Below are 22667 nucleotides of genomic sequence, written 5' to 3'. Positions count from 1 at the left end.
TCTTGTCAGAGCTCCCTCCCGAATTTAGGCGCTGTGACAGCTTACCTCAATCTATGCTCAATGCTTCTGATAAAATCCCTCGAGAGGACCGAGACTGGTTCAATATACTCAGTGAGCCGAGAAGGGACATTTTCCCCGGCTGTCCTGCAAACCCTCCTCCTCACATCGAGCTCGGCGGGGGTTGGGGAGGCTCAGCAGGAAGGAATCCTGGGGAGAAGCCAGGGTTGGCACCCCCCGCACCCCGACGCACTCCTTCTCAGGCCAGGGCCCTCTAACGGGTGGCAGCCGTGAAGCTCTCACTCCTCCCAGAGTCCCCGCCAACCCCCAGCCCTAGGCCCGGCCCCTCCTGCACACCACGCTCCCGCCCCGCGGCGTCCACCCTCGAGCCCCCTGGCCAGGTTACCATGCTGGCGGGGCGGCCTGCTGCGCTCGAGGGGCTCTCCGTGCCCCCTCTGCACCGCCCCCCGAAGGAGGGGTGCTGGGTGTCCGGGTGTCTACTCCTGCCTGTCTCTGCAGCGGAGCTTAGCAGAGTTCTCGGTCGGAGAAGCGCACCAGGCAGCGGCAATAACTGCGGGCCCGGCGTACGGCAGCCATCTTCGCGGGGCAGGGGGCCAGATCAGGGCGCGCTGGGGTGGCGGCGGCTGCCAGGGACTCGGGGAGTGGAGGGACGCCCGTTGCCAGCCGAGGCGGGGGATTGTGCGAGCACCGGAGCGTCAGCGCTACTGGAGACCCCGGACGCCGCCGCGGAGCTGCCCCCTCAGCTGCGGAAACCTGCGCCGACGCGCCGAGCATGCGCAGTGCCGGTGCTGCCCCTGTGCGCGGCCCAGCCACCCAGCCCCGCGAGCTGCCTAGTGGAGGGCTAAGGGTCGCAGACTTACTGTGTGCGCGCGCCTGACGCGGGGGTGAGGCTGCTCGGGTGCCGAACCTCAAGCCCAACGCGCGTGTTGGGCTGAGTGAACACTTAAGCGAACTTGAACAAGCATTACCTCAAAAATGTTTACAACCCAAATTTTAGGGGTGGGCCCTTAAAGCAAGCCGCCCTGAGAAGCATCGAACTGGACGCTTGGGACAGTCGCTACAAAGTCCTCCGAGCCTCTGGCTAGAGTCCCACGCCAGGAATGCGGGAAAACAGTGAAATTTCTCAACAGTCACAGTTGTTATAACGACTAAAGTGTTTGAGAGTACAGAGAGACTGGAGGTTGAGGAAAAGACGCGCTTTGGTACCCAGCAGGAAGAAAGAGCCAACCCAAGGCAAGTCTCACTACAGATCCCATAATGCAGTGAGAAAAGGGCTTGCGATTCCATGGCCCTGAAACCCAAGTGCCCTGGAGACGGCGCCCGCGAGGCACTCTGGGATTTGTAGTTGGCCGCTCAGGTTTGAGTACCGGAACTTACACTTGGTCCTCGGCCCCACCTCTTAAAGCCCAAACTACCTGATTTCTTCTCAAGTGAACGTACTTGTTTATAAGGTGATACTTTTCTTTTACACAGTTTAAACCTTTTTACTATGGGTTTGCCTGTTCTGTGAGAACTGATAGGCTTCATAGCCTATAACCTTAATTTAGCAAACATTTACTGAGTTTTTAAAGTTTCTACTGGTGCCAGGAACTAATAGGCTTCCAAACATTCAACGAGTTTACAGAGTTTAAATTTCTAATCCATTCTGGAGAGATTAAAAATGCAGTAGATCGGCTGGGCGCGGTGGCCCACGCCTGTAATCCCAACACTTTGGGAGGCCGAGGCAGGTGGCTCACGAGGTCAAGAGTTCGAGACCAGCCTCACCAACATGGTGAAACCCCGTCTCTACTAAAAATACAAAAATTAGCCGGGCTTGGTGGCGAGCTCCTGTAATCCCAGTTACTCAAGAGGCTGAGGCAGGAGAATCGCTTGAAACCGGGAGGCGGAGGTTGCAGTGTTCGCGCCACTGCACTACAGCGTGGGCGACAGAGTGAGACTCTTTATCAAAAAAAAAAAAAATTGTAGTACATCTTTGGCACAGAAATGGAGGTGAAAGTGCTGGGGGAGGGGAGAGAGAGAGAGTGAAGGGGAGAGAGAACGAGCTACAATAAGGAAGTCCAAATGCCATGTTTTGTTTTGTTTGAGCCAGAGTCTCGCTGTCGCCCGGGCTGGATTGCAGTGGCGCCATCTCGGCTAACTGTAACCTCCGCCTCCTGGGTTCAAGGAATTCTCCTGCCTCAGCCTCCTGAGTAAGTGGGATTACAGCGCGCGCCACCAAGCCCAGCTAATTCTTGTATTTTTAGTAGAGATGGGGTTTCACCATGTCGGTGAGGCTGGTCTCGAACTCCTGACCTCGTGATCCGCCTGCCTCGGCCTCCCAAAGTGCTGGGATTACGGGCGTGAGCCACTGTGCCCGGCCTGCCATGTTTTAATATTGGAATCCACCCTTCGGATGCGTGTGCTTTTATTTGCACCCTAAGTCAGCTACCTATAAAAGATGGCTTAGTGTTTAAAAGAGGCCAAAAATTTAAGTTTTTTGTTTTAAAGGAGACTGTAGGGCTTAAATCTTTTTAAGGATAAATTTCCTCCCAATTAACTCCTTAAAATTGAATTTTGAAATTTAAATTGGGAGGAAAGGTTAAATCTAAGATTTATAATAGAATAAAATGATAAATGTGATTCTTTTACATGCCAAGAATTAAGTATTGAAATAGTGTCGGAACAAATCTGTTTCATTTAAAATGTTGAGTGCTAGTTTAAAATAGCCTGGTCAGTTACACAGATGGTTTCTTTTATTCTAGCAAGTAATTAAAGCTTAATAAAATAATATTTGTAAAGCTAAATTGAGCATTAAAATACTATTATGCTTCATAGCTACTAATTTTCTATTTTCAGTCAGTTCCACAGTATCCACTAGACCTCATTACAAGGTTATATTCTCATATTATATTTACAGGATTATAATTTCCTGAGGCCAAAACTACTGATCTAGGCTACTTACTAGCCTAGCGGACTCTTGCTAAAAGGTAGACCAAAACAGTATCTCTGTTTGCCAGGTAGATCTGCTTGGACAATTTGACTAAAACTGATCATTTTACTTTAGAAATTGCTTTTCATGGAAGTAGTATATGACTTGTTAGATTCCTTGTCGTGTCTCTGCCTTTTCACTGATAATGATTTTCAGTTTTCATTTGCCATATGGGCTGGCTGTTAAACAGGTAAACACAAAGGTAGATATCAATGTTATACATATGTCAAGTGGCCAGATGACCTTTTTCCACTTGGGAGAGGAAATCTAAAGAAGCTTGACTATCTTATATCTTGCATGTTTCTTCCACAAGATCAAGAGGAGAGAGGGATTCAGGCCTTGGTATAGATTTTTTCAGTAAAAAACAATCTTCAGTCTGTAGAATTCAAAAATAAAAATAGTGAGAAAAAAACTGATATGATCAGCTGGGAATTGTAAAGTCAGAGAACAGTTCACAAAGTGTTAAAGGGTTACTGCTTTATTGGGTTGCTTACAGCAGTGTGACCCAGCAACATTAGCACCAGAAACTCTGAGAGTGCAGCCCAGGAATTTGTTTTAACAAGTCCTCCAGGTGGTTCTGATGCTTCCCGCTAATGTTTAAGAACTGTTGGCTTAGAACAATTATGTAAATTTAAAATCAGGGACCTGGAAGCAACTTCTTTATTCAAACCGCTCTAGCCTCATAAGGATGATTTTAGGTAATGTCTACAATATCACTTATGACATAAATGAATGTGTTATAACATTACATGTTAGTGTTAGATTCCCTATAACTAGTTACAGAGGACGATTGTTGTGTAGAGGATATCTGACTAGAGTCAGTTTCCCACCTGGATAAGAGTCCAGTCTTTAAAACTACTGCTAACAACATAAAAACTCTTAAGAGTTCAAAGGAATGCTAACAGGCAATCAGTTGCGTTTTCATTTTATTTTTCTGTAAAGGTAACATGAAATTTGCTGTTTAACCACTTTGAATACAATTCAGTGGCATTGATTACTTTCACAATGTCGTGCCACCTCAGCTACGTTTTTTCAAATCAGAAAAATGTTTTCACAACGATTATCTTTAATTTAATGTGCTCAGAACGTCCATCGACAGCCTCCATTTCTAAGTCTTGATGGTTGATCGAGCGGATCTGCAACAAGGCGTTCGTTCGGAGTCGGAGATCGCCTTGTGGTCAGCGGGCGTTAGGGGTCCCTGGGCGCTGTACTGCCCTCGGCCCAGAGCTGCGCCTCGCGGCTCGGCTGCGCGAGCAGGGGCGAACCGGACGCAGTGCAGGGACGCGCAGGGCCAGCGAGGGGAGCTGCAGGGTAACTTTTCCCAGGGAAAGCGGTCGGTCGTCCCCAGTAGAAGCCACCCAGCCTTTTGTTTGTTTTTCTGCCGGAGGCTGGAAAACGGCCGGGTTCCTGCTGCACTACCATGCGCCGTGCGGCCCGTGCGACTCGCCGGACCTCGCGGGCATCCCTGCACGGAGCCCTCGGCCGGTCCTAGCAGGGATTGTCCCCATTTCCAGCTCCGGAGCGGGCGGCTGCGCCTCGCTCGTCGAGGAGCTGCGCTCACCGCAGGGGCGGGCCCCCGCCTGCGTTCGCGGCGCCAGTAAGTGGGGCTGCGGGATTTAGGGGCTTCTGCCGGGCGACCTGTCACTTTAGTAGCTGCTGGGCTGGGGCGGCGGGGAGACCCCTGGCCGTGGCCCCGCGACGGGTCGGAGGCGCAGGAAGAGGCTAATGGGTTATAGTTTCTTTCCGCGATCATGTGGGTCTCTCCTTCCTGGTATGAAAACTCGGAGCCTGGAGGAATTTGATGGGTGTTTATCTTTTAGTCTTAAGGAGAGGGAAGACCCGAGCCAATTTGAAGCCTCATTGCGGGGCACGTTGAGGACTTGCTCTCAGAATTTCCCTGACTAGGCCCTTGGCTGTCCCACAAGGGGTCTGAGCAAAAATCCTCGAGTACTTATTTGCAACCATTTTTTACTGGATGTCTTTCTGTTCTGATTTCTTTCTTACTAATCTGAGTGGCTGTTATGAGAAGGATATTGAAGGATTTTCCAGCACAACTGATTCTTTTGTAATGTTAACCTTTTAAAGTTTGACTTTGACACTAACATTAAGGAATTATATGTCATGTAGCTAATGCATCATTCTGCAGAGGAGAGTATTCCTTTTCACTTACAACTAAATAAGACCTGCTTTTGCTGGAGCTGTGCTAGGCTGAGGGAATTCCACACTGAATTTTACAAGCGGGATGGATTTCTCTAAGGTATTGGCGCTTGTGGGTTTGTTTTTTTTTTGGCCGGGAGAACTCTTTGTAGTAACAGAAGTTTGATAGTTACAGTTTTCGTTTCTCACATTTCCCAGTGAGTGGGGTTTCAGGGTGTGCTTCAATAGTGAATGGCACCATTGCCAAATATAAAGTTTAAATAAGCTTTAAATTTCTGTAGTCAACATATAAATTATTAAGAAGAATTTGTGTCTCAATCATATGCTGAACTGTGCTGGGAGTTAATATATGCATAAATATGCACATTTAAAATCGTTTCTGAACAATGCGCTACAATTTGGTAAAGACTCTTTAAGGCTTTCCTATCTACTTGAGGACCAGGACTTGTAAAACACTAGGAAGTAGGTGTAGAAAGGAAAGCAGTACTGGGATCCTTTATTTAAAATGACGTCCGGTACCATTCCCTATTCTCTAAGTGACCCTGCCCACTTTTTATTTCTCCCTTTCCACTTTGCCTTATCCCCTTCTCCAACGCCAAAACTGGTGGCCAGGCAGCAGGGAGACCGCCACATTTCCTAATGAAACCAATCTAGGTTCAGATGGTGGAGGGGTGTGCTGTGGAGGGTTGATGGAGCCTGTCTGATTAGGTAGACCCCTGCTGTCCTTGCCAAGGGAACTCAGCATTTAATCACAAAGAAAAGATCTTTTCACTGAAGTTTCTTCTCCACAGACTAAGTGTAAATGAACTACTAGGATATCAAACAATCCATTTAGCAGTTTTATTTATTGACTGTTCAACATCATCAGAGCCCTTTTTATACTTTATTGTTTGTTATTCTCATTGCTTTTTGAGGTTCCTAGTACAGTGGAAATTATGTTAATCTTGAAACATTGGAATTATCTTTAACCATCTTTTCCTTCCTTTCCTTCATCCTCTGTATCAATGAGTCATCAAGACCTTTGAAATATGTTTTATATAGATCCCTCCTTCTATATTCTAATCTAGTCCTCACTCTTCCTCTCCTGCAGTACTGCAACAGCCTCCCAAGGCTGACTCTTAGTAAGTTCTCATTAAATGTTTGCTGAATGAATGAATGAGAAGTGTCCCTCTGGTCTTTTCAGTGTTCTGTTGCCTGTCTAATCTTTAAAATGATCACTTCATCATATCTATCTGGACGTGCAACCTTCAGTTTCTCTCCATTATGTACTATCTCAAGTCTAAAATAATATGCCTGACTTCTCAAGGCCTATCATAATCAGCATTGCCCTTCCTATCTAAAATCCTCTTTTCATTTCAGCATGCATCTCTGCACGCTAAGCAGTCTGGCCTTCTTGCTGTCCTGCTAATGGTGCCAGGCTTCTTCCCACTGCAGTGTCACTGCTCACAGTGCTTTCCCTAGAAACCACCTCCCTTCTCTTCACTCTCCTGTGCGACTCCTACCTGTCCTCAGAGGAGCCTAACTCTACTTCTCTTATAATATTTTCTCTTTCTAGTTCTCAAGATACTTGCTTGTTAGCCCTTCATTATACTGGCTGTACTGATCTCCAATTGGTTTAGATTAGTTTAAGCCTCTTTAGGGCCGGAGCCACTTTTTATGCATGGTAATGTGGTATTGTGGGCTTTGAAGTACAGCAGAATTGGGGCAAGGGCCTGACTCCACTTATTAGTTGTGTGGCCTTCTGTAATTCTCCTACTATTAATCTCATGTGCAAAATAGGGAAAATGCCCCCCCCCCCAGTTTCACCCCCAAGTTGTGGTGTGAAGATGGTCTGTAGTGCCTACCCATAACTGGCATATACATGATAAAGGTCTGCTTATCCCTTGACAGTAACTTAACAGAGTCCAATTCCTGAACACTCAGCGTGGAGGCCTAGAGAACCAGGGTAACCATGCAGTGAATGCTTAGTAAGTATTATCCTGCCCTTACTTAAAATGGCTTGAGCTTAGGTTATTCCTGGCTGCAGCTCTGCTTCTGGGATCTGTTGCTGTTTTTCCATCTGAACCTTGCCAGGAACACTACTGCTTAAAAAAAATTTTTTTTTTTAATACTGCTTCTCTTGCAGCAGTCTCCTCCGTTTCATTTTGTAGGATCTTGCAGAGTTGGAGTGGTACCTAACCATTCTATTGATGTCTACCCTTATAAAATGCATTTTTCTGCTTGTGGGATCTATGTGAGTGTGTGTATTTGCCTGGTGGTTCCTTGGGAGAATTCTGGGTATAATGACCTCTCTGTGTATGTTGATCTGAAAGCCTGTGAATAGTATCTCATTTAACTGTTGTCTTTCACCTGTGGTCTTTGATGACTGTGGCTTTCTGAGAAGGGCCTATGTTTAGAGTGTTAGAAATCTCCTATCTGTGAACCTCAGTGTTTATGATTGATGTGGTTGACAGGGAGAATGCGCAAACAGAGGTGTGTGCCGGATGACTTATACACATGTTTTGGGATTATAGTGTAATTGTGTCTTAGTTTGTGGTTGTGCTTACCTTTGAAATACAGTTTTAACTTCCTTATAAAAACACATGTATTCTAGAAAATTACCTAGTAAAAAGAATTTGGTGAAACAAATCATTTTCTGGGGCAAATTGCATTAAAATGCTAAGGAAATGTGGCAGGAAGAAAATCAGAGATGCCTTTGATTGCAGCCAAAGAAGTAAAAGCAGCAGCTCAGGTCTACCTCAAGGTGGTAACCAAGGTTGATGTGGGCATCCTCAATCTGTCTGCTCCTAGTTAACTGCTGTCCAATATTAGGAAATACTACTACTCAACAGGTTTTAGGGAAACACTCAACCCAAACGGAAGGCTTCTATTCCTGATTTTCTTCCAAGGAAACTGAACTATCCTTGCACATTAAGTACCTGACTCTCTGTGCTTTGAAAGTTGAAATCTTCCTGGGTGGGAAGAGTGTCTTGTCGTGGGACTTACCTGAGCAGGCTGAAATCAAATCCAACATATGTTGACATGTGAAGTCATGTTTGAGTTTGAGGTTAGCACGTCTTCAAACATCTGCTCCCCCTTTTTTTAAACGATATGGGCTCAGGATTAGCAAAATATTCATACGCTTTTTACTAAGGGGCATGTGGGGAACATTTGATACATCTTTAGTTGGCTATAAATGTATTATATTCACACATTTAAAAAAATATGCTACTCTGAAGATAACAAGGATTCTGTTCTTCTTAGTTGGATCTCATCTGTAGAGTGAGAATGTCAAGTAATCATTAAGGTCCTTTACAGAAAAAAAAACTTCTAACTCTATTGTCTGAAGTTTCTTCAACATTAGGCTTTGAACATAGGTCCTAATGAATTTAGCATTCAAATCTATGTTAATTAGCATTTAGTTATATTTTATCTTTAAATAAGCTCATCATGGCTGCTATAAAAGATAATGCCTCCAAACCAAAAGATAAAGTATTATAAGTGTGATGTCCAACTATATTTGACAATATCATGAAAGTAACTATCTGCATGAACTTGTAGTTCCTAGCAGATGATTGTCATCCTAACTCACTTTTTTTGAAATGAAAGGGCCACAATAGTGCCTTGCTTTTCATTTGGTGCTTTTCCCACCATGTCAAGAACCCTTAGTAGCCACTTGATAAATGTATAATGATGGCCCAGAGCTTATGAGAACCACGCTTTTTTTTAGGAGAGATCAGTGTGAGTTATTTTTTACCTTTCTATAGGTGAAGCATGACCTGTGATAAAGTATTGATAACATGTGACTGCCCTTGTGACTACCATAAAAGATAATGCCTGCGAACCGGAAAGGAAAGTACTATTGTATAATGCCCAAATACATATTTGGCAATATCATGAAAGTTACTATCTGCATGAACCTGTGGTTCCCAGAAGATGGTTATTAATGGTTTTGCCCTCTTGGACATTGCCTTTGCTTTGAAAGAGAATTTACTAGAGAATGATTTAACTGAGACAGAGGGGAGTGAGAAAAATATATACATGCCTTCATGTGATCTTAGCTGTTGAAAAGCAGGTTTTTTGCTAAATTAATGTAAAAGTTTTTAGAAGGAGTCGTAATTTTGGTACCCTAGTCCCAATACAGTTGTCCAGTTTGCAAAGAAGTGGGGCGTGACGGGATGGCAGTGAGGGTGGACGTGGTAGTATAGGAAAATCACCTATGGTCAGGATTGCCTTTTAAAGCTCCGTAAGTTGTTCATTCATTAGTTAATTCATTCAGCATGTCTTTATTGTGAGTCCATACTTGTGCCAACTATGCCAGTTCTCTGGGAACTGAGTACTGGGAATACGGTTGTGAACATAACAACGTTTCTGCCCTCACAGAGCTTATATTCTAAGGTTAAACACAGCTCGTATGTAGCCCTGTAACCTGGGGTAAATGAGGGCTCTATGGAGAGTACTAAAGTGCTTCTGCTTATTTGGGGGATTTCCTCATTTTCAGGGCTTGACAAACTATGGCTTGTGTGCCAGTCCTTCCTGCTGCCTGTTTTTGTAAATAAATTGGTACTGGAACACAGCCATGCCCATGTATTTACATATTGTCTTTGACTGCTTTCATTACATATTGTCTTTGACTGCTTTTGTGCTACAATGGCAGAATGGAGTTGTGATGGAGATGGAGAGCCTGCAAAGCCTATCCTGTTTACTGACCCTTCACAGAAAAAATGTGCTGATCTCTGCCCTATTTTATTTTTACATTAAGCCTTTACTTCCTTTACTTTAATTCATTTTGATTTTTTGTATACAGGCTAGCAAAGCATCTTACACTGAGATCAGCTCCTTAGTCAAATGTGTTGTAATAGTATACAGATACTGATAACATGTGGCTGTCCTTGTGACTACCGTAAAAGATAATGCGTTAGAACCAGAAAGGTAAAGTATTATTGTGTAATGTCCAGCTACTTATTAGCCAATATCATGAAAGTTACTATCTACATGAACTTGTGATATGCTCTTAGTCACTCCCCTATCTTCACTATCCCTTATCTTGCCCACCCCTGAAACACAGGCAAGCAGGACTATTGCCACCCTCGGCAGTTTTCATTAAGCTGGGGACTCTCGTTCTAGCTCATCTACAGTTTAACACATGGCAGGGTAAAGGTTTGTTTTTCTGGCTGTTTTTTTATTATTATTTTTTTAACATTTCGCCTTTACTTCAGTTCTTTACAGTCCACCAAAGCCAACTATGTGTCCTAGTTTAAAAATCATCTGCAAGTGATTGCAGAACTCTTTTAAGGTTCAAGGTGTGAGCACCTTTGATATTGTAAGAGAAGCGACAGGGAGTTGTGGAAGCTTCTCATGGGATTAAGGACCTAGTGCAGGACGAGTTCTTTTTTCAGAAGCTGGGATTGAAAGAGGAGAGGGATGGTAAAGGTATGAAGCAGTTTCTGGGGCACAGAAGAAGGCGCATCATGTAACGGATTATCTTCTCTTGTTAACATCCAGTTGATGCAATAGCTGAATGCATCTTTAATTCACTCCTCTGTCAAGGTAAAGACAAAGCAAGATCCATGTAAAGAAGGTCCTTTTGGCTTTGTAACTGCTATTCCTTATGCAGAAAAAAAGCAGTAGTCCAAGAGGCAAAATGCTTAAAAGATTTGCTTGCTAAAATGTACCAGAGGCAGAAGAATTAGGTCCAGGAGAAAAATATAAACCCAGATATACTATTTCTAGTACCTTTTTAAAAGAAATTAACAATATTCACTGACTTTTGTAAAGTTAGGACACATTCAAACCTAGAATACGAAGTGTAATTATAAACCTGTAAAGGTAAAATGGAACTCAGAAGTACCATGAGAAGGGTCATCTAATGATTTTGCATATAATCCACTTTTCCTAGGAGGATAAATGAAAGTAACAGAATCTTTTCAATGTAAGATAATTAATGCAAAGGGAGACAAGCTCCTTTTAAGGAACTGAATGTTGTCAGTGGGCCTGGTAAACCACAACTCCCAGAGAACCCCAAGTTTGCTGTAATTTTTTGTCTCCTGTCTTAGAAAATGTGCAATGATGGCATTAATTTATTGATTAAGGTTTCAAAATAAAGAATGAACTACAATTTTCCCTGCCCCTTGCCTCCGTGTTTTAGGCTGTGAATGAGCAAGGCACCTGATGCGAGCTGCTGGCCATGAGCAGATGTTCTTTGCCTCCACCGAGGGTTGACGCTGAGGGGAGAGAATTGGGGCAAATCACAGGAAGCTTTTCCCCAATGTCACCTAGCCAGGAACATCATAACATTGACTTCAAAGGTTTGCTGGAACTCTTTGAAAGAGAGATAAAGCTGTCTTTCTTTGTTAGTTGAGTACAGCCTTACCCAAAGGCCAAAGGCCTGATCTGACCGCACGGAGGGGGACTTTCTGTGATTCTCTGAGACTCAGTCATCCTGGCATTGTTGTGGGAGGGCCCAGGCTGTCTGCCTGCCCCAGCTATTCTGTGGTATTCACTGTTCTTCCACTTCAGAACTTCAGAACTTTTAGTTGGGCCCAACTATTTTGTGTATGACAAAATAGAAGCACTGAGAATTTTGAGATACTTAGCCAAGGTGGTACAGAAAATAAATAGCAAAGACTAAAACTCACATTTGGGCCCTTCAAACAATCTTTGAGGACTTGCTACCGCAAGTGGAGTGAGAACACAAAGATGAAGCCATCTTGGAGAGTGTCAAGGCTGAAGCAGAGGGTACACCTGCAGGTCACTGCCACGGGGAAGGGGCTGGCAGTGAGGTGAGGACAAGGCACTATGGCATCAAGGGAGAGGGCCATTCTCGGGTCTATATGTGTAGGTTGGGGCAGGAGGCTTGGAAGAGGTGATGTGTGAGCTCGAAAGAGAAGGAATCGATGTTTAATGTTTACTGGGGCCTGGCTGAGGCACTGGGGCACTTGTGTGTCTCTTGAAAGAAAGGTGTGTAGCATACAGGGTCCTTCGGTGGCACTGTCTTCTCCGCTAACCTTTGTTCATGTGATGCAAAAAGCAGAAACATTTATCCATTTTTTTTTCTTAGACAAATGCTAGCTCGATTCCTGATACAGAGTCACAGAATCACACAGTTTTAGAGGAAGAAACCACCTTAGAGCAAATCCAATGCCCTAATTCCACCGAAAGTAAACTCAAGGACCAAGAGACGCCCCGAGGCACAGCAGATCAGTGCTGAGTGGAAACTGGAACCAGTCCCTCACTTAGCCTCCACTGTGGGCATGTTGGTGCTGCCAATGGCTCCAATGGATTCACTGATGTTTGATTGCAGAATGAAGCCAACTAGAACATAGCCATATCATTCATTTCCATATTTGGGCTTTGAGATACAAAGTATTACTTCTGTTCCTCTCATTTTCAGATCCTCCAAAGATTTCATGATCTTTTGAAACCTTTCCCTTAAGTTTGGTGCAGTCAGCCTGGGTTCCTGTCTCAGTTCTGCCACATTAGTCATATAATCTAGACATGTAACTTGTGTCTCAGTTTCCTTCTCTGTAAAATAGGGATAATTGTAATAGTACCTGCCTGGTAGAATTATGAGGATTAAATGTCTAATATATGCATAAGCACTTATAACAGTACTATGCACATACTAAGTACTAAAATTATCATGTTTTGGGCATATTTGATATATGAGGGTGCTAAGTGTAGATTCGTTATAGTGAATGATTTATCCAAGTTAATTCTTGGAGTCAAAGCAGAATTTAGAAATACTGCAAGTTAGAAATACATGCTAATTCTCAAGGTAATGGACAGGCTGCTACATTCCATTCACTTCTCAAGCAGTGTTAACTGTCTGTACCAGAAGCTGAATTTAAATGCTGTCAGGGCAGAGAAGGAAAATAAAAGACTCAAGGAAGCTGGGTATGTGCTTGTCAAACAGTAAGAAATTGCTCTTTTCTTCTAAAAAAGAACAATTTTTCTTCTCTTCCAATTTTTCTTTAAGTATAAGGTTGTTTTTGTTTGTTTTTTTTTTCTGGCTTTTACTTTGTCACTTTTGTTATAGGCATAGGAACAGAGAAATATTTTTCATCCAATAAAACAAGTGGCTATGAAGGCACACAAAAAAAGGACAGCTAAAAAAAAAAAAATGGCAAGTGGCAACAGGGAAAAATGGGGACTGTGGTGAGCTGCAGAGCACACGCCCAGCCTGAAGAGGTAGGGACATTTCTTCCACTTCTTATTACCGTGAAGGGCTAAGGACCCCAGGTGGTTAGCCCTTCAGTGTTTCCAGAGAAGCTCCAAATAGGGATTTATATAGGAAATTCTCTATTTTTTTTTTTTTTTTGAGACAGAATCTCACTCTGTCCCAGGCTGGAGGACAGTGGTGCGATCTCTGCTCACTGCAACCTCTGCCTCCCGGGTTCAAGCAATTCTCCTGCCTCAGCCTTCCGAGTAACTGGGATTACAGGCATACACCACGATGCCCGGTTAATTTTTGTATTTTTAGTAGAGACAGGGTTTCACCATGTTGGCCAGGCTGATCTCGAACTCCTGACCTCGTGATCTGCCACCCTTGGCCTCCCAAAGTGTTGGGATTACAGGTGTGAGCCACTGTGCCCAGCCGAAATTCCCTATTTTTAAATCTGGGATTCAGCCCCCAGAGTGCCAGTGTGCCATCTCTGGTCCACACAGCATGGAATCTCCATATGCTAATGTCGTATACTCAGAGATTTCAGGCTAGAATTGTCAAGTCTTATTCACTGTGCAAAGTTAAAGAAAAGTATGCTTGGATAAAGAAAATATACACCATGGAATATTTTGCCGCTATAAAAAAGTATGAGATCATGTCCTTTGCAGGGACATGGATGAAGCTGGAAGCCATCATCCTCAGCAAACTAACACAGGAACAGAAAACCAAACACTGCATGTTCTCACTCATAAGCAGGAGTTGAACAATGAGAACACATGGACACAGGGAGGGGAACAACACACACCAGGGCCTGTTGTGGGGTAGGTGGGGCGAGGGGAGGGAACTTAGAGGACGGGTCAATAGGTGCAGCAAACCTCCATGGCATACGTATACCTATGTAAGAAACCTGCACATTCTGCACGTGAATCCCGGAACTTAAAGTAAAATAAAAGAGATGAGTACATTCTGTATTTTAAAACAGAATGTCCTTGTTCACTGGGTAAGTAAGCACAGATTTCTGATTTCATTTCTAAAACACCCAAGTTTGAATGAATGAACACCGCTGCTGTGTAATTTAGATGATTGTATAAGTCTTTGGGATGTTTTGCTGGGGAGTGGTAGGCTAAATAATAGCCTGCAAAGATACCAGGTTCTAATCCTTGGAACCTGTGAGTGTTACTTTATATGACACAATGGACTTTGCAGATGTGATTGAATCAAAGAATCGGAAATGGAGAGATTATCCTGCAGTCTCTTGGTAGGCCTTAAATGAAAACACAAGTCCTTATAAGCGAGAGACAGAGGAAGATTTAAAAACAGAAGACAAGAAAATCTGATCCTAGAGGCAGAGATTGGAGTGATGTGGTCACAAGCCAAGGAGTGCTTGCAACCACCAGAAGCTGGAAGAGACAAAGCATGGATTCCCTCTAGAGCCTCTGGAGGAAGGGCCAGCACCTTTAGTTCAACTCAGGAATACTGGTTTTGGACTTCTGACGTCCAGAAACCTGAGGGAATAAATTTCTGCTATTTTCAGCCACCAACTTTGTGAAAATTTGTTGGAGCAGCTGTGGGAAATTAATATAACTGACAAGGAAAACTTTGTATAGTTTAAAAAATTTTTTTTGTTATTTATACCTGGATCAGAATATGGATAAGTGACATGTCCTTAACAGGAAAAATTAGCTGTAGTTTAGAAATTGGTGGCCCAGAGCCTTCTTTGAGATTCCTAGCCAGTGATCCACAAAGTGACTCCTTCCTTGTGCACCGGTAGCACTCTCATCTCCACTCCATGTAGGAACTTAATCCAGTGTCCATGTCTCCTGGTCATTTGTGTATTTCCCACCTCTCCAACTGTGTGAGAAGTCCCCAGAGGCCAGATCTGCCACCCACAGCTCTGTGGATCTTATATCTCGGTACTGAACGTAGGGCCTTATACTTAATTTTTCACTTGAGTGATGCTTTGTTGACACTTTAGTGTCTTAAGCATATTTCAGATATTGCTGTATATCAAAAATGCATATTTATATGCTTTTTTAAATTAAAAAAAAATTTTTTTGAGACAGGGTCTCACTGTGTTGCCCAGGCTGGAGTGCAGTGGTGTGACCTAGGCTCACTGCAACCTCCACCTCCCAGGCTCCAGCAATCCTCCCACCTCAGCCCCATAAGTAGCTAGGACTAACTACAGGAATGCATCACCACACCCAGCTAATTTTTGTATCTTGTAGAGATGGGGTTTTGCCATGTTGTCCAAGCTGGTTTGAACTCCTGGACTTAAGCAATACGCTCACCTGGGCTTCCCAAAGTGCTAGGATTACAGGCGTGAGCGACCACGCCCAGCCCATATAATTTTATAAAATAAATATGTCACATATTTTCATATATACTTATATATATTTATAACATGAATATTATATTTATATGTATGTGAAATATGTGTGTATACACACACACACACACACACACACACACACACACACAAATGTGAGTAAACCTCACAACCATAGAAGAGACAATAGTTGGCTTTTTTTTAACAAATTGTAAAGAACCCAACAGTAGAAACTGTCTTCTACTTGTGGACTGAGGTCTCAATGGAGTGACTTATGGGTAAAATATTATGCTGCCAGTGTGTGGTCTCTGGTCTACACAGTGTGAAATCTTTGTATGCTAATGTCATATACTCAGATTTCAGGCTGGAATTGTGATGTCTTGTCAAGTATCAAATTTTTGATACTTGCCTGCTTCTTTCTTTAAAGCACTGATTCTGTAGATGTAGATGTCTCCCATTAAGTATCAAAGAAGGATGTATTAACATTAATACACTAAAAATAGTCATTAGAGTGCTGAAACCTTTTTTCCTGTTAGAACTCCAATTGAGGCTGGGCACAGTGGCTCCCACCTGTAACCCCAACACTGTGGGAGGCTGAGGCAGGCAGAGTGCTTGAACTCAGGAGTTCAAGACCGACCTGGGCAACGTAGCAAGACCCCCGTCTCTACAAAAAATACAAAAATTAACCAGGCCTGGTGGTGCATGCCTATAGTCCCAGCCAATCAGGAGGCTGAGGTGGGAGGATTGTCTGAGCCCATGAGGCTGCAGTGAGCCATGATCACACAACTGCACTCCAGCTGGGAGACAGAGCAAGACCCTGTCTCACAAAAAGAAAACAGAACTCAGCTTGAGAGTTCTGTGTTTGCCTTGGTTGCCTTTGAATGAAGCTCTGTGGCTATCTGTAGTAAATGTCACTATGGATGGCATGCAGAGTGGTCCCCATGTTGGGCCCCACTTGTCATGCAAAGTGGAATCTTTTCATGTTTCCCACCTGCCATGTTACAGGCACATGACTGGATTGCACAAGGTCACACAGCTTCAGCTAGCTAGTTGTCCAAGCAACCTGGAGTGATACTGAGGGCCGTTTTTGGACATTCTTTTACCACAATAGGTTTGTATCTTATTTGCATCTTATTTTCTTTCAAAATGGAAGCAGATAATGGAAAGCAAATGAACATTAGGCTAATAGTTACTTCTAATTTGTCTCCAGCTGTACACCTCTTTCAGTCTTCAAAACTATGCTAACCATAAAGGTCTATCTGTCACCTCCTGTAGAGAATTTTGTATTTTGTCACCTTAGTAAGTATAGCCCACTGTATCAGGAATGCCTTCAGCTGTACTGGATAGATTAACAGTGACTTCTTCAACAGAGACCTTCAATTAGGTTGTAGAACAATAAACCCAAAGGCATATATTTTCAGGGTTCAAGCAGCAGCTCACTGATGTCATCAAGGACTCAACCTCTTTCTATGAATACATCCTCTGCAGCTGGGATTCTCATCTTTAGAGCTGATGCCTCGTAGTCGTCTCTGCCTCAGCTCTAAATATCACAGCTTTACACAGCCATGTTCAATGCAGCTTCTTTGTCAACTGTCTTTATTAGGGAGTAGATTCCTTCTCAGAAGCTCTTCTTCCTCACCAGCTCACTTCCCTTTCATTCTCATAAGTCCAAGCCATGGCACCACTCCTAAACAGATTTTAATAAGGAAGTAGAATTCCTTTGCTTGGCTTAGATCTATCATAGTTCATGCCCTGGGGTGGCTGCTGTGCCTGAGTATGCCGAATCCTGAGTAAAATCAGGGTTCTGTAAACTAAGCAAGAAGAGGAGCATTGCTATGGAGTAGAGCAGCGAAGGCGCCTACCATGGCTCCCTTCTTTTTTCTAGCGCATTGTCCATCGCCCTATTTTCCCAGAGCAACAGTAAGTTTTTGTTCTTTACTTTCAGATTATGACATGAGTCATCATATTTGGGCCACCACGAAAAGGATGAATAGCTGAACAATACCATTCTGAAATGTATTTAACCACATCCTGCTAGGATATGCTCAGATTGGACTATGAGCTGACTGGTGCTTCTTGTCTAATGCTAGTTTGGCTAATACCATTCACTTTTTTTCAGTATGGGAAATAATTCACTAATGTGAATAATAGAAAGCTCAAAGAGTGGTCATGGTTCTGTTCTCTGGAACCATACCTAGTGTAACTAACCCTTCTCTCTGATGTCCCTTTGTATACTTGGAACAATTATCATGGCTTTACAAGTCTCCTTTGCTTCCAGCATCCGGTGTTTCATCTACCCTTCTTGTACTTTCATTTAGATGCCTCACTATATTCTTTAATATTTCTCTTGAAGTTTGGCCTCTGGAACAGTAAACCAAGGATGTGGTGGGACTATTGCATTCCTTGTTCTGAACACAGGCTGCCTTATTGAACAACTCCAGTGGGCACCTTTCACGTTGTGTTCTATGTGAATGGAGTACCCTGGAGTTACACAGTGTATCAGCCTTGTCTGAATGCTGTGTTCCCAATAAGAACTCCAATAATACTCTATCTTTGGGGAAAAATAAAACAACCTTAGATCTATTTGCTTATTGAGCATCTCCAGTGAGAGGTTTGGTAAATACCTCAAATTCAGCCCCTGAGAAAACAGAACCCACACCTCTGTACATTGTCCAAATAACACAAAAACACACATTCCGTATCTCAAACCCATAGTCTCCTGTTGTATCTAAGACCCAGTCCAGTGCTTTTGTTTGGGCCTTCATCATATTTCACCTGGGCTATTGGAGTAACCTCCTAATTAGTCTCTGCCTCTGATCTCTGTATTCTAACATCTATGTAGTCTCCAGAGGGATTTCATTCATGCTGTTTCTCTGCTTTACAAACTCTGAGGAACTCCCTTCTGTAGGATAAAAATCAGACTCCTGTGTGAGGCCAGGTGCACTCACGCCTGTAATCCTCCCACTTTGGGAAGCCAAAGTGGGAGGATTGCTTGAGCCCAAAAGTTCAAGACCAACCTGGGCAAAAAAAAAAATAAAGACCTCATCTCTTAAAAAAAAAAAAAAAAGAAAAAATGCCTGGTAATGTACACCAAGTACTCCCAGCTACTTGGGAGGCTGAGGTGGGAGGATTACTTGGGCCTAGGAGGTTGAGGCTGCAGTGAGCTGTGATTTTCACCACTGCACTCCAGCCTGGGTGACAGAGTGAGACCCTGTCTCAAAAAAATAACAAAACAAAAGCAAAAACAAAAAACTCCTTCATGACACACATACTCGTTCATAATTGGGCCCACCCTAACTTTCTAGCTATTTCCTGCAATTTGCCCCATCGCCCTCCATTGAATTGGTTTTACGCCCTAGCCTTGTACCCAGCCCTGGTTGCACATTAGACCTGGAAAACTTTCAGAACTCTCAAAGCTCAGCCCCCATCCCAACCTGCTTCTTGGGGCTGGGGCTAGGCATGAGTAAATGTTAAAGGTTCTCTAGGTGATTCTGTATTCAACCAGGGTGAGAAACACTAGGCTGTGCCTGCCCTCTTGTGAACACACCAAGCTCTTGTATTCACCAACATTTTTACAATTTCCTCCACTTATAATTTCTTTCTCTCCTTTTCTGTGTAAGAAAACCTTTTTCATTTTTTAATATCTCAATACTGCCTCTTCTCTGAAGGACTGTCAGATCTCTCTCCTCCTCCCAAGAGTTGGTTGCTGTCTACTGCATTCTCATAGTAGTTTCTACATTTTTTGTGTATCTGTCAGTTGTGAGTGATTTAAAGGAGAGACCCTAGCCTTATCCATAATGTGCCCAAGAGCCTTACATAATGCTTAGCATCTTATTAAAGTTTAAATAAAATTATACCACGTGCCATCAATGCTTGAAGAGACACTAGTCTGATCCATTGTATAATAGTTAGGTAATTACCTGAAGTAGCATTAGACATTAGAAAGTAACTGCCATGGTATGGTGACAGTCATATCTTGCCAGAGTAATTAGATTTTGTTCCTTGATAATATGACAGACTATAACAAGGAGGAATTATTGGGGTGACTGTGCATTGAATGAATGACCCACTCTATCTGGATTTCAATGAAGCTCTTAATTCTTTCACAGATAGCTTTCTCAGTGATAATCTAGGAACCATTGTTCCAATCGTACAATTTAAGTTGATGAGGAAGGGACATTAATTATCCAAAAAAGGCTTTATTATTAATGACTGATATAAATCAGTAGTATAATGCCATTGCAGAAAGCATGAGGGAAGCCCACATGCTACTGTAGTATAGGTTACTATTAAGTTTTGGTCACCATAGTTCATCAAGGAGATGGAGAAATGTGTGAGGATTCAGAGATGAATGCCAAAGGTAATTAAAGGAGTGGAAAATGCTTCCTCTGAGAAAAGGTCATGTAATTAAGGCAGGAGAAAGCTGAGAGACACACGCTTGATTACTCATTTCATGTGCATAGATGTTTTTATGACATAGCTTCTTTATGTCCACAGAAAACTAGGCAGAAGAAATTTGCTTAAATTAGAATATGCAAGTTTTGGTTGGACATGAAGAAAAATATTCTAACTGGATTACAAAATGCAGATCTGATCATGTTAGTCCCTAGTTAACAAAACTTTAGTTGACTTCCCATTGTCTATAGGGCAGAGCCTTCTTTAAAAAATAAAAATTAAAAAAAGACATTGTTTATTAGTTGGCTGATTTTTTTTGACAAATCAAGCTTCCAGTGATTTTTTTTTTTTTAGGTAGATGACATACAACAATGGTTTGAGAGTCTTAATTTGTTGGAAAGTGAAATAATGAATGATGGAGGATTCATACACAGATGTGTCTCAACTTAGAGTGGGGTTACGTCCCTGTAAACCCATTGTAAGTTAAAAAATCATTGTCAAAAATACATTTAATACACCTAACCTACTGAGCATCATTGTAAGCCTAGCCTATCTTAAACATGTTCAGAACACTTACATTGGCCTATAGTTGGGCAAATTATCTAACACAAAGCCCATTTTATAATAAAGTGTTGAATATCTCATGTGTATAATGAATACTGCACTGAAAGTGAAAAACAATAGTTGTATGGGCGCTCGAAATATGATTTCTACTAAATGCATGTAGCTTTGGCGCCATTGTAAAGTCAAAATATCATAAGTCAAACCATCGTAAGTTGAGGACTGTGTATGCTATATGAAAAAAATAGTTGAAGATAAATATTAAGAAGAAAAAGGGGAAAACAAACGCAGAGCCAAAATTGCTTGTGCTGTGGTCCAAATATACTTTTTGGGTTAAGGCACAGCCTGAATCCAATCTATTCCATAATACAGTAATCATGAAGTGGAGGAACCGTGGTATATGATAGTGTTCTGTCTTCTCAACAAGTTGTATTAAATAAGTCTGCATTTGTATGTTTTGATCTAAGATAAAACATTTAAGATGCCTGTATCTTTAAAAAATTTCCCTCTTCTACCATTTTAGAGATAATCGAAAATTTTAATCTATAATAATTTTAAATTTACATAAATTGCAAGAATACCAAAAGAATACCCATAGATCCTATCTTAGTCTGCCTGGGCTACCATACATAACATAATAACATAGACTGGGTGTCTTAACAGAAATTTATTTTTTTCACAGTTCTGGAGGCTGGAGAGTCCAAGATCAAATGGTTTGGTTTCTGGTGAGGGCTGTCTTCCTGGCTTTTAGATGGCTGCCTTTTTCCTGTGTCCTCATGTGCTAGGGGGTGTGGGGGAGAGGTACAAGACACTAGCCCTATTGTATCAGACCCCTACCCTTATGACCTCTGTAGCCTAATTACCTTTCCATAGGTCTGTCTCCAAATACAACCTCCAAATACATTGGAGGTTAGGGCTTTAACATGTGAATTTGGAGGAGGGATATCATTCCGTCCACAGCATACCCTTTACCCAGATTTACCTGTTGTTAACATGTTACCCCATTTGTTCTCCCCGCAGTGCACACAAAATTTTTGTTCTACCCACTTGAGAATAAATTGCATACATCATGGTCCTTTACCTGTAAACCCTTCAGAGTGTATTTCCCAAGAATGAAACTATGTTCTTACTGAATCACAGGACGGTAACTACAACTATAATAACTTTAACACAGATAAATATTTTTATCTAATCTACTGTCCATGGTTTCAGGATGAAACTGCTCCACCTCAGATCATCAGGCATTAGTCTCCTGAGGAGCAGGCAACCTAGATCCCTCCCATGGGCAGTTCACAGTAGGGTTCGTGCTTCTGTGAGAATCTAATGCCACGGCTGCTGATCTGACAGGAGGTGGAGCTCAGGCAGTAATGCTCACTTGCTCACTGCTCTCCTCCTGCTTTGTGGCCCAGCTCCTAACAGGCCACAGACTGGTTCACAGCCCTGGGTTTGGGGACCCCTGCTTTATTGCATTTTCTTCTCCAGTATAGAATCCAGTCAAAACCTGTATTTTAAAAAATGGCATCTGGGTTCCTCCATAAACAAAACTCTGCCAGCTCTTTCCATAAGCTCCCCCTTTCCCACCCCCTAATTTCAAGCCCTGTCTCTTAGTTTCTGCTTCTTGGAATGCTAGAACCCCATTTGCCCTACAAAACACCTACTTTTCTCTTTTTTAAGACAATCTTTTATGAAGATTTTTCCTGCCCTCCCTAAGCCCAGATGGAATTAACCCAGCTGGAAACCAAGAGGGCTTTCTCCTTAATTCCCCTCCACATCCTGTGCCCTAAGCATACTTGAAATATCTTAGTTTGTATTCATGAGTGGTACATATCTGCTTCCCCCCTCCCATCCACACCCCCATCCCCTGCCAGGAGACTCTAAGCTCTTTAAAAGAAGGGACCATATTTTATTGGTCTCTATATCCCTAGAGCTTAAAGATAGGATCTGTCACACAGAAGGTGCTTTATAAATATTTATTAGTCATCAATGGAATACATCACCTAAAGGGCTACTGAAAGAGGTTGTAGGGAGTCTGATCTTGAAGAGTTTCAAGAAGGAAAATGCCCCTCCAACCAGAGGCCTTACAGTGGTTCTAAGGGAAA

The 22667-nt window shown here is 42.7% G+C and overlaps 2 protein-coding genes across 2 annotated transcripts in view; both read right to left on the bottom strand.

Moving 5' to 3' along the window:
* Positions 1 to 543, bottom strand: part of FBXO9 (F-box protein 9) — a 33956-nt gene extending 33413 nt beyond the window's left edge. The window contains exon 1 of the mRNA XM_058432360.1: positions 404 to 543. Within this exon, the coding sequence (XP_058288343.1) occupies positions 404 to 406 (3 nt within the window). The 5' untranslated portion in view covers positions 407 to 543. The remainder of the gene's footprint in view (positions 1 to 403) is intronic.
* LOC131382124 (uncharacterized) lies at positions 523 to 772 on the bottom strand. Its single transcript, XM_058432362.1, has one exon. It carries the CDS (start codon positions 592 to 594, stop codon positions 523 to 525), a length of 72 nt encoding a protein of 23 aa, XP_058288345.1. The 5' UTR covers positions 595 to 772.
* Between the last annotated feature and the right edge of the window lie 21895 nt (positions 773 to 22667).

The sequence above is a fragment of the Hylobates moloch genome, unplaced genomic scaffold, assembly GCF_009828535.3.
Source record: "Hylobates moloch isolate HMO894 unplaced genomic scaffold, HMol_V3 SCAFFOLD_20, whole genome shotgun sequence".
In the NCBI taxonomy this organism is placed as follows: domain Eukaryota; kingdom Metazoa; phylum Chordata; class Mammalia; order Primates; family Hylobatidae; genus Hylobates; species Hylobates moloch.
Note: the sequence above shows the minus strand (reverse complement) of the source record. Positions and strands in the feature narration are given on the sequence as shown.